This window comes from Sciurus carolinensis, chromosome 3 (genome assembly GCF_902686445.1).
Source record: "Sciurus carolinensis chromosome 3, mSciCar1.2, whole genome shotgun sequence".
NCBI classification, from domain to species: Eukaryota; Metazoa; Chordata; class Mammalia; order Rodentia; family Sciuridae; genus Sciurus; species Sciurus carolinensis.
In genome coordinates, this window is record NC_062215.1 from 56,235,006 (window position 1) to 56,247,944 (window position 12,939).

Consider the following 12,939-nt stretch of genomic DNA (forward strand, 5'->3'; position numbering starts at 1 on the left):
GAGTACACAATAAAAAATGAAGAAACAAGACCCACGACACATGCTTATGCATGTTCACATGCACTCCCCAGAATCAGCACCCCCAAGAACTGGAACTGTTAGGGCTGGGGGTGTAGCTCAGTGGTAGAAGATCTGTCCAACATGCACAAGGCCTTGGGTTCAAACCCTAGCGCCGGAAAAAAAAGGTGGGGGGGTGGCAGGAAGAACTGGAGTCATTAGAACAGTCAGAAAATGCCTATGTGACATATGACTTACATGATTAAGGAGGGAAAAGATGAAACACAAAACACTATTCAGGTTTCAGAGGAAGAAGATCAGTTCCATTTGGAATTTGCAGAGCATCAGGAGTCTTGAGGCCATTCAGATAGGACACTACAAAAAAATAGGAGACTGGAGCCCAGGAGAGAGTTCTCAGCTGGAGGTAGACTTGGAGTCATCCTGGAGGAAAACTGAGGCACCCATGAAGGAAATGTGACTGGCCAAAGCATCAACCATGAGAGGTGGTCCCTGGGTGACCCCCATTTTTAAGGGCAGGAAACTTGAAGGAGGCAGGAGCATCAGCTCTACTTATATCACCAGTTTTGATTACAGCCCTTTCTAGCAAGTGTTCTCACAACGTCCTCTCCCCAAAGTACTCCCCAGAGCCTCCCTCTCCCAGCCCTTGACTCGGCTTGCCCCATTGCAGAGTCATCCATCATTCTGCTGCAGGCTCCTACAGAATGACAATGCCACACTGCTTGTCCTTACTTCCCTGACATCTAGTACAGAGTTAAGCCCCTGTCGTGGCTCCATAAAAGATCACTGAAATGAAAGGAATTAATGTGTGTTCTATTGTGTCATGGGAATTCTCATTATGAATCCACAGGGGAATGGCCTCAGAAGGAGCTGGAATTCTGGATAGTTTGCTCTTCCTCATCCCCTCTTCCTTCCCATCCTCCTCATTCTTTTCTGGGAGGATGCAGCATCATCTTTCAGACACCAACAAGCACGATCCTAATTCAATCATGGATCAGTACCATGAAGCATTCGTGAGGGCTGTACTCATGCAAGATGGTTCATTCTTCTTCCCCTCCTCCATATTTATGATTATTTGTTATTGGGTGTACTTTGCAGGTATTATCTCATTTAATTTTCACAACTTTTTTTAGTACCCCATTTTGCAGATGAATTAACCAAGGTTCAGAGAGGTAATGTGACTTTCCCTGTTCACAGAACCACAGAGTAGTAGAGTTGAAGCTCAAATCCAGACTCCTCACACCCCAAAGCTGCAGTCACTGCATCTCCTGTGAACCTCCCCTTCTACTTCCTTCTCTCTGACCCTTCCCAACCCTCCTAGCTCACTCAGCCTCTCCATCACCCCATCCTGAGCTCACACTGTGTCTGAGTCATACATTTCTTAGTAGACAAGTGAGGGTGGGAGTGAGGATGTGATGGCTAGATGCCTGTTGAGTATAAATCTGGGTTTGTCTTTTTGTGACCACCAAGCATGGTCATAGACCAGAACCTGGTGTCCATGGTACCCTCAATGCTTCTTCTGCAGTTCTTGGACCCATCTGCAAATATGTGACTGTAAAGACTAGAAGGGAAACTCTGAACTGGGGATCAGGAGCCTAGCAGGACCTTAGGCAAGACACAGCCTCTCCCAGGTTCTTCATTGTAAAATAGGACAATCATTCCAGGCTCACCCTTTGGCACAGGGAGGGCCTTGAACCAATGAGGCAGGGATGGGGGAGATGAGAAAAGGATTAGACAGCTCTTGAGAATGGCAAGACGGCCATTCTTGTGAGCTGGGCCAGAACCATCTCACCAGATACCTCCTAATCCAATGGCCTTGCTCACTTAGTAACTCTGGCCCAGACCATGACTATGCAATAACTGTCCAAGAAAGGAAAAAGAGAAAATAAATACCATGATTTGAATATGGTTTGTCCCCCAAGGATCATGTGCTGGTAGTGTGGCCTCCAATGTAACAGCATTGAGAGGGGGTGGGACCTTTAAGAGGTAAGACCAATTGGGCAGTGATTGGGTCATGGCTACCCTAGTGAAGGGATTAATGTGGCCTCACAGAGTGGATCAGTTACCACAAGGGCAAGTTGTTTTAAAATGGACAAATAAATTTCTCTTCTTTATATGTTACTTAATATCAGGTATTCTGTTATATCAGCACAAAAGGGATTAAGACATTGAGAAAGAAGAAAGTCAGATGAAGAGTAGATAGTGGAAGTGATGGAAAAAGCTGGTCTTAGGATCACAGGCCCAAAGGTCAGCACCCTACATCCTGAGTGGGATCCTAGCCCTGGCTCTCCTTCTCACTTCAAGGCAATATTAGTCAAATACAGTCCTCAACTGAAAATCTCTGAGCCTCAGTTTCCCCACACATAAGCTCAGATTTTTTACCTCTTCAGTTACATCCTCCACTTGACTCTCACAGTCTGCCTGGTCCCCTCACCTCATTGTCAGGAGCCCTTCCTTGATCTGCTCTCCTGTCTCCTAAAGTCCTGCCTCTCCTTCGGGGTCAGAAACCCTCAGCTAAAGCCTGACCCTTATGTCTTGACTTACACCATGTCACATCAGGAGGCAGGGGCCTCAGGTGAATCACCTGTGGTCCCTCCCACCAAGCACTTATCCAGGTAGATGCTCATGAGACATTCTATTAGTAATGAAAAATGGACAAATGGATAGACAGATGGATGCCTAAAAGGATAAATCTGCTTTGTCTGCTTATCCAGCTCCTGGTCAAAAATTCCCTTCATAAAAATCCTCCTACATGAATCCCCATCCATACACTTCTTTAGAAACTCAGCCAAAGGAAGACCCAGCCCTCATTGCCATCCTCCTCCCCTGAGACCTTGTCTCCTGTCTTTGCTCAAAGGCTCCTCAGGTGGCAACCTCCTTATACAGTATATTCCAACCCTGAAGGCCTCACAGTGCCAGGAGCATGGACCCAGCACCTGCTCTTAACCACCCATGTTCCTGAGTGGTCATTCTACAGACAAAGAAAGCTCAGTTGCAATATCCTGGAGTTGTTTTCCTGCAAAAAAAAAAAAAAAAAACAAAAACAAAAACAAAAAGAAAGAAAGAAAAACCACAAGAGAGTTCCTACAGGTGACAGAATTCAAGAACACTGTAAGGAACAGTTCTCTGAAAGATGACTCTTCATAGAAGACCTGAATCCCAACCCCAATTAGTATCCCTGTCCCACTCTGCAACACACATGTGCATTCACTGACCATGCAAAAGACTCTCACCTTGATGCTCGTCCAGTTTCCCCATGGTCTCCATCTGCTCCACCAGGTCATTTGAATTCCACTGGCTCATTCCAATGAGGATGGCATTTTTCCCCTCAGTCATCTCCTCTGTGGAAAGAAACAGAGATAGGCATGAGCAGGCATGGCTATCTATAGGTGGCCCTAACTGGATCAGAGTTTAGGGGGACAGGGGCTTATGTCTGAGGGGGTTATTATTTCATCCATGAATTGAGGTAGTCTTCACCTATTGAATGTGTCTGTAGTTGTAGATGGGAATGAGACATTCAGGAATTTGTCATTGTAAACAGGTGTGTTGCTGTTCCCTACTGGACATCCAAAGGGCACAGCATAAGAAAGTAAACAAGAAAACAGTTGTGAGAAAAGTTGAAAACCCATAGAAGGCTCAACTCCTGGCACTGAGAGTAGTATTTCAAACTTTCTGAAAGGCAGAAAGTTTGTCACTTTCCAGCAGTTTTTGTTTGGGAATGTCATTTGTCTTTTCTGAGCCTCAGTTTTCCTATAAGTAAAATGGGACAGGTCACCAGCTTATCAAGTTCTTGTAAGGATTAAATAAGATAATGGGTGTAAAGATCTTGGTGCATAGGAGGTGCTCTGAGATGAGAGCCAGGTGGTATTTTGTCAAATGAGAAGTAACCCACCAGCAGGATATGAGTGAATCAGGGTTTGAGGGGGACAGGAGAAGCTCTGGATTGAAGGGAGAGCAGAAACATCCTGGTTCTAAGCAAGTCTAAGTCTATGTGGAACCCTTAGCCCCCATCTGGACTTTGTGAACCTTCTAATGCTTTCGTTCTCCCATTTCTCTCCTCAGATCCATCTCTATCCCTGATCTTTCCCTGTCTGAATTTAGTGATAACTCTGGGAGGAAGCAGTGGGGCTGAATCCCCCAACCACACTGAACACAGCCCCTCCCACTGCACACATGGTACAGTCCCTTTCCTAAAGAGAGATTTCCTCAAGAACAGATCCATAGGAAAGGGTTTTCTCCAAAGATACAGGCCTTCCTTGAGGAAAGATTTGTACCCTCCTTCAAAGAACAGACATCAAAGGCTGTTGAGGAGAATTCCCAAACTCATTATAGTTAAGAATAAAGGGATGCTAGGAGAGGAGGTTCAAGCCTGTAATCTCAGTGACTCAGGAGACTGAAGCAGGAGGATCACAAGTTCAAGACCAGCCTCAGCAACTTAGTGAGGCCCTAAGAAATTTAGTGATACCCTGTCTCAAAATAAAATATAAAAAGGACTGGGTATATGGCTCAGTGGTTAAGCACCCCTGGATTAAATCCCTGGTACCAAAAATAGATAAATAAATAAATAAATAAAGGCTGGGATGTAGCTCAGTGGTAGAGTACCCCTGACTTCAATCACCAGTATTACAGGAAGAATAAGAAGGAGGAGGAGGAATGGAGGGGAGGTAGGGGGAAGGGAAGGGAGAGGAGGAGGGAGAAGGAGAGGGAGAATAGAGGGTCCAGCAAACAGAACCAATATGGTGGAACTGAAGCACTGGGAGCTGTCCAGTGTTCTGAACCACTCTAGAGTTCAGTAATCCAGATCTCATTTCTGGCTGGTACACCTCCTCCTGCCTTGTTTTATTTATTTGACTGATTTACCAACTTTTATAAAATCCTTACTACACATTGAAATTCATATGAGTGATTTCTAAATATTAACTCAATCTCACAGAAACACTAAAAAGGAACAATTATTATTATCTTTATTTTATAGACAAGGAAACAGGCACAGAGGAGTTGAGTAATTCTTGCCCAAGGTCACTGGTTAAAGCAAGGATTCAAGCTCGAATATGCTATTTCAAGAGTCCTGAAATCCTGACCTCCCGGGAGCCTGCCCTAGACATCATGTATTGACTTCCCAACACCAACCAAGCACTACATGTACACTCAAAAGTATCCTGAATCTGATGTGCTCCATCTGGGGGCTGGTATACACACCTACAAGCAGCATATGCACTTGGGGAGAGCTCTGATCAGGTTCCTGAGCAGACTCTGAGACCCATGAGCTTTGTGCTTTTGCTTGCCTCCCTCTGACACTCTTCTGTTTTTCTTATCCCTTAAATGGCAATAACAACTCTATCTCTCCCTTTCTAGCAAGCTATCATGGGGACCAAAATTACAATAAATTTTGAAAAAGTACACAAGCCAAAATGTTGTACATAAATATAAGATGGTATTATTCTTGGGGAAGCAGAATAGTAATATAGTTAAAAGCTCAGTTCTGGTGTGAGATTGATCCCAGATCCACTGTTTGCCAGTTATGTGACCTTAGACAAGTCATTTCCACATGCTAAGCCTTAGTTTCCTCATCTACAAAATGGTATCAGAGGTGTGCCTACATAATAGGACTATGTGAGGATTCAATGAGATGAGACAATGTGTTCAAAAAGTGCTGAGCGCACTGGAAGAGCTCAGAGGTAATATGATACATGATACCGCTGTCACATCACCACCACTGCCACCAGCATGTGGTGTTGGACCACAATGCTCAGTCTTAATTCCAGTCACACCATCGTCTCTCCCTATGATATTATGCCCCTACTCCAGAGCAGGGTAGCCAGCCTGTAACCCAACTAAAATTCTCTGTTTCCTGACTCAGTTACCCAACAAGAAACTATTCAGTTTTTCATTCCAACATCCTTTCTACAGCAAATGGATTCTTGAGCACCTACTGTGTGCCCTGTGAGATATGACCTCCATCCTGCAGGAAGCTAGTCATGTTAAGGACATAATAATAAATAACTCAGACATAATAAGATGAGATGACCTGGCTCCAGGTCTAACTCAGCACACACTAGCCCTGTGTTGTCTACAATGCTGTAAGTCCTCTCCCAGAGGTGAATACAAAGCCATCAGAACACTGTGGGGTCTGGCAGGGCTGTGGAGCATGGAATGTGTCTACTTCCCTATGGCCCTGGCCTCCTTCCTGTCTCTTCCTCATTCTGTATATGACCCAGCTCCATCTCTCCCTCTTCTGTGTGGTCTTCTATTAAATCTCTTTCTCCCACAGACTCAGCATGATTCTCTCCTGCCCTGCCTTCCTCAGATCTGATCTCTTTGGATCCCTTCCCATGGGTCTCCATCTCTCCTGGTTTTTGCATTTGTCTTTGTCTCTCTTGGGCTCCCCTATGCTCTCTGCCACATCTGTCCCCCTTTCTGGACAACCTTTCTCTGCTCCCTTCATCTCAGTATCTGTCCCTTTCTCCTCCCTCTGGGTCTTTCATTTTCTCTGGGTAGATAAGCCTCTTTCTTAATCTCCCTCACTGTCTTTGACTGGGTCAGTGTCTCTCTTAACTCTCTGCTTCCTTCTGTGTGTGTGTGTGTGTGTGTGTGTGTGTGTGTGTGTGTGTGTCCCTCTTTCCCTCTTGCTTCTTCTCCTTTCTGCACTCTCACATCTTTCCTGGCTTTCTCCCTCTCTCTACCCCTCCACTCCATCCCTGTCTCTCCAGCTGTTCCAAGACCCATCCTTCTAATACGCTTTCTTTCCCACCTCTCTCTCCCCGACTGGGCCTCTCACCTGTACCCACTCTCTGCATTCAGCCTTCAGATCTTTACTCTGAAAACAATGGGCTTTTCCCCTGAGTGATGGTGACAACACACACACACACACACACACACACACACACACGCACACACAGAGAGAGAGAGAGAGAGAGAGAGAGAGAAGCAGCAACCAGAATGGCTCCTTTTGGAGTCATTCAGGCAAAGGGTTCTGCATGGCTCAGCTCTGAGCCTTGATCTACTTTCCTTCTTGCCGTGCTGCCTCCCCACAGGACACACTAAGGCCACAGAGGGCACATCTAGATAACTGTCCTGGTTACTGACTTAGCCTTTTGTCTTCTGATGGCTGCTCCCTTCATTCTAATTATCTCATGGTGACCTCTGGGTATGGATGTGGTTTCAGCATCTATGTCACCCCCGCCATGAGCTCCAGCCCCTGCCCAGACTAAGCTGCAGGCTGAGCGTCACCCACCCTCACCATAATTCTGGCTTTGGCCTCAGCCTGACTGTCCCTTGCCAAAGCCTGCATGTGTCCTTTAAGCACCACCTCCAATGCTGTCGGGAAAGCCTTCCTGCCTGCCTGGGGGCCTTCGTTCCTGCAGGATTTATAGAACTTAGGAAGAATCCTCATCCTAGGCAAGGTAGCCTTCGCATCTAGTTCCTGGAGCCAAGGGCTTGATCACCTCCTCCAGATGACCCATCAATACCATTTATTATCAGACCCTCAACAACAATCTGTCCAAGGACCTAGAAGTACATGCCCAGAGGCCCCTGGGTTACAAGATTGCTCACCTTTCTGGGCCAGTGGGGCATACCTATAATCCCAGCAGCTCTGGAGCCTGAGATAGGAGGATAGCAAGCTCAAGACCAGCCTCAGTAACTCACCGACACCTTAAGCAACTTAGTGAGACCCTGTGTCAGAACAAAAAAGGCTGAGGATATAGTATAGTGGTAAAGCACCCCTGGGTTAAATCTCTAGTACAACAACAACAAAAAAGATTGCCCATCTTCACTGTGCACCATAACAACACCCCATCCACAGTCATGGCCACCACTCTCTCTTCATCACATGGTGGCAGCTGCCATTCAGCCCATCCCCAGAAACCGTTGGGACTGGCACCATGGCATTCTCTTCTCCACTTCCCCTCCCACAGTGGGGGAAAGGCAGGGAGGGCAGGGTGATTGGTTTCTGTGACAGCTTCTTTGTTTTTTAGGCGGGGGCAGTAACCGGGGATTGAACTCAGGAGCACTCAACCACTGAGCAGCATCCCCAGTCCTGTTTTGTATTTTATTGAGAGACAGGGTCTCACTGAGTTGCTTAGGGCCTTACTTTTGCTGAGGCTGACTTTGAACTTGAGATTCTCCTGCCTCAGTCTCCTGAGCTGCTGGGATTACAGGTATGCGCCACCACACCTGGCTTGCGATGGCTCCTTTGCTCAGAAATAATCACCCTGCTTCCCACAGTGACTTCCTTCCTCTCTACCCAAGAGACAACCCATTCTACACCTACTGTTTTCCAGAGGAGGAGTCAAGAGTCGTCTGAGATCAGACAGAGGCTATCATGGCACTACTGTGACAAAGTAATAACTACTTTTTCTACTCCCCTCTTTTGTCCACTTGGAACCCACCCCAGGAAGCTGTGTGATCATAACAAAAGCCCTGTTTGGGAGGAGAAGACCAGGACTGTGCCCCTCATTCTCTAAGAGAACCAACTTGGTTGTCTGTAAAATGGGATAACTTATCCCTACACCACCTTCCTTTCCTGGTTGCTATGGGAAACCAGAATGTTAGAGCCATGAGACTATGCCACCAGCATCCAGCTCCTCAGGCCCCAGTCTCCTTCTTGACAGGAAAGGGGAGAATCAGCCAGCACAGAGCACCAAGAGCAAGAAAACAGAGGAGACAGGAGACAGGGGTAAAAGCAGAAGTTTCCCAACCTGGAGAATTCCCCTATCCTACTGAAGGAGGGAGTCCCATGCTTTGCTCTCGGTTGAGCTACCCAGATATACCCTGAAAATAAACCCAACTCTACTACCACCACCACCACCACCCTCCCCTATTGCTCACCCTGCGATCTTTCTTGTGTATGTTCATGGAGGAAAAGTTGCTATTTAGATGATTATGAGGAAAACCAAATTGAGGGAATGGGCCTGGGTGTTCTGGCCAACAGAGCTTTGCAAGGTCATTTGGGTGCCCCATGAAGTATTTAGAGCTGCAAAGAGCCTTCAAGGTGAAGTCTGGCATCTTTGTTTTTCAGACACATCACTGTTTAACTGGTCCATGGTCAAAAAGAACCTCACAGATAAGGCCAGGCCAAGAATTCAGATCTTCTGCTGCTAGTTCAGTGAACTTCCCCTAAGACTATCTTCTAACAGTCAAGTTCTTGGTAATAGCTTTTGTTTATACCTAGATCTTTGATGACTTTAGGACTCTAATTGGAGTGGTCTCTATACTTCTACTTCTCAGTAGAAGATTATAGTTAAGGATGCACCTGATCTTTTCTAGAGGAAGATATACATTTGCTATAGAAGCAGACCACACCATGACCCATGCTTGACATATCCAATCATACCCCACATAAATTCATCAAGTACCATGGTGGCTGCTTGCATCACATTCAACTTTGCACCCTTTTAGGGATGGAGACTCCAAAGGACATTTTCATTTCCTCTCGGACAGGATACCTATGAAATCTGAGATGTCTATCCTTCTATCCTTGGCCTACTAAGTTGCTCTTATTCATGGTTTCCAGCCAAGATAACTGTCACTCGGCAGTCTTCATCACACACAATGAGGACCTCAGTTACTCAAGGTCCAGACACAATTCCCTTTGGCAGGTCCATCTTGGACAATAGATTCTGACTTATGAGTATCTGCCCTCTTCCAGGACTGGGACAGAGAAATCTGGCCAGCCTGAGCATGGGCAGAAAAGCACATCTTCAAAATGCTGACTTCCCTCCACAAACAGTGAACCAGCAGCACTAAGCAGGCTCCTCCTTGCTCACCATCCCAGCCTTCCTGATATCTCCCAAAGATGCTGTAAAAGCTCTCTGCTGCACCAAACACCCTTCCCCCAGATCCTCAAGTGGCTCAGTTCTTATTATTCAGCTCTCTATTCAGGGCCAGATCCAATGGGAACCTCCCTCAGTCACCCAATTACTCTGTCACACCCTTTATGTTATATGGGGGAGGGGATTTCATTTTTAACAGCCTTATGGAGATATAATGACATTTGATAAACTGCGCACACTTAAAATGCACAATTTGGTAAGTTCTGACATATGCAAATACCTGTGAAAACATCACCCCAATCAAGAGAGCAAACATGTACCTATCATCCCCAGTTTTCTCCCATCTTTTCTATCCCTTCTCACTACTTCCCACCCTAGGGGACCACTGACCTGCTCCTGTCACTACAGATTAGCTGGCACTTCCTAGAGTTTTATATCAATGGATCACACATTGTGTGTGCTCTGTTTCAGTCTGACTTATTTCACTTTATGTGATTATTTTGAGATTTGTCCATACTGCTGCCTAGATCAGTTCATTCCTTCTTATTGTACTGCTGTTTGTTTATTCACTCAGTCACTTATGTACACTCATTTTTGTTTGGGGGCTAGAGTAAATAAAGCTGCTGGGAACGTTCATGGACATGCACTCTTTTTCTGGAGTAAATGCCTAACAGTGGAAGGATTGCTAGCTAAGTATGATCACTTTTTTAATTAACTGTAATCTACTTTCCAAAATGGTTGTACTATTGTATATTACCACCAGAAAAATTTGAAAGACCCAATTCTTCCACCTCTTTGTCAGTCATTTTAATTAACCATTTTAACAGGTATATGTGAGACCTTTGCAGTTTTGATTTGTATTTCCCTAATAATTAATGACATTGAGCATTTTTTCTTTTTTCTTTTGATGCTGGGGATGGAACTCTGGGGCATTTCATCACTGAGCAACATGGCCTGCCCTTTTTATTTTTTAAGACCCAGTCTCCCTTTGTTGCTTAGGACCTCACCAAGATACTGAGGATGGCCTCGAATTTGCAATCCTCCTGCCTCTGCCACTGGGATGGAAGGAAGTAATGAGATGAAGGAGGTAATGAGACAAAGGGAGGGAAGTGAAAGAGGGGCCACCAAGACAAGATGAGTGTGGGAAGAGGTCAATTTCACCACACAAAGAACAGTGACATCAGGGAAGGGGTGGACAGAGACTGCTGAGGGAAGCTGAAGGAGACAGTAGCCAGCAAGGAGGGGAGCAGGAAGGATCCACAGCTGCTCTCAAGGAAAGCAGGTGAGCAGGGCCCAGGACAGAGCTGACCCATGTGCCACCCACAGACACCTGCCTCCTGCAGCAACCCATCGTCAGCTGGGAACACAGAGCCCTGATGAACCACAAGAAATCTTTTAAACCAAAGTCTTCAAAATATTGAAATTGTTGTTGTCACACTGTGGTTAGTTGCTATAGAGAAACTCAGCCCCAGCAGCCACTCCAATCAGACACCAATGAGAGACAGGAAATAAGACCCCAAATGGGCTGGTTTAGGGTTGGCATGGTGGGTGCAGGGGATCTGCCCAGAGCCAAGAATAGGGGAGGTTTGAGTAGGGGCAGCTCCCTGTCTCCCAACCACACTTCCCTGAAAATCACCTGAACGGGGTATTCCCCACACTGGAAGTCACAGCACAGAGCTGATAGGGAAACTGAGGCCCAGCCTGGGATCATGGAACAAATGGATAGCATGGCTGGGACACATCTCAAATGTACTGCTCTGGGTTCAGATGTCTTCTCAGTCATGGTTTTCTTGTCTTTCAAGATTCTGTTTGCCAGGCATTTTAAAACTGGCCGCATTTCAGAATAAGTCAACACCCTAAACATGGTGACTTCTCAGAATGGGGCCAAGCAGGCTGAGTGGGAGCTAGGGGCCCTTTGGGGCTGGGGAGCAGGCCATCAGTTCTTCTATCCCTTCCCATCCAACCCAAGGAGCATGGTTCAGGGTGTTCTCTTCTAAATTCCAGACTGACTCACCTCCTGCTGCACCCACACCCCTGGTTTTGCTCACACTGGTCTCTGGCTGAAATGCCTGCCCCATTTGCTGTGTCTTTCTCCAGTGCTTACAATACTTCTTGTTCTTCCATCCCAGCTTAGAACTCGCTGTGTCTGTGTGCTGGCTCTGCCAGGAGGCACAGTCGATTTCCTCACCCACCACCCATTGTTTCTCCCCTAAATACAGCAATGGTCTAACACTCTGGCTCTTTTCCCATCTAAAGGCTCATCTTCAAAGGACCTGTTGCTGCCATTAGTACCACAGCTCCTGCAGCCTTTTCCCCCTTGCTCATCACTGCCCTTCCACTCAGGCCTTCCTTCAGAGCCTGCAATGTTCCCTAGTCTTTCCTACTCCAGGGCCACCACACCTGCTGTCTCCTCTGTCTGCAAGAGTCTTTCATCAGCTCCTCACCTAGCCACCTCCTACTCCTCGGCTCTGCAGAAAGCTGTCCTGCCCACACTAACTCAGAGGCCCTCCTCTCATCCTCTCATAACACCTGCCACTGTTCTCCTGATGGCAGCATTCCCCATGAGGGACTGCATTTTCCTTTGTGTCACTGTTTGGTATCTGCTTTTCCTGTTAGTCTAACGCAGGCCATGCCCACTGGACACCACAGTCTCCTGTGCACTGGCCCAGCTCCTGGCACACATTAGGGACTCAGCAAACATTTCAAAGAGTTTGTGTGACTCAGGGTTCTCACATACTGGGCAAGTACAGAGTGTGGAGATGTTGTCTGGGTGGGAAGGGATATACTAAACCCCAGCAGGGATCCTTTCTTGGGTTTCTAGAAAGATCAAATAGTCAATAGTGTGAGGATAGAGTTCACTCACCTCTAGCATCAAAGAATTCATCATCTGAGCTCTCCACTGAGTCGTTGAGAACATTCCGAAGGTGCCAGGGGGCACCGCCGCCCGGGGAAGGGCCACCTGTCAAGGGGAATGCACATGTTAGCTGAGCTTGAGACTGTGTCCCGGTGTGAGGGAGGCAGCCCTGAGCACCCCCAGATTATGAGTCAGTCTATCCTGCAAATCTGTGCCCTTTCCCTCTACAGCCTCAGACCACACAGAGCATTCCCACTGCCCTGCTTTCATTCAAGCCTCAAATAAACCTCTATGGGA

The 12,939-nt window shown here is 46.6% G+C and overlaps 1 protein-coding gene across 3 annotated transcripts in view; it reads right to left on the minus strand.

Annotated features, from left to right (window-relative positions):
• Positions 1-12,939, minus strand: part of Pitpnm3 (PITPNM family member 3) — an 88,462-nt gene that overhangs the window by 61,453 nt on the left and 14,070 nt on the right. For all 3 annotated transcript variants that reach the window (XM_047545169.1, XM_047545168.1, XM_047545170.1), the window contains exons 2-3: positions 12,652-12,747; positions 3,249-3,356 (exon numbers count right to left, since the gene is read on the minus strand). In XM_047545169.1, coding sequence (XP_047401125.1) covers positions 3,249-3,356; positions 12,652-12,747 — 204 coding nt within the window. The remainder of the gene's footprint in view (positions 1-3,248; positions 3,357-12,651; positions 12,748-12,939) is intronic.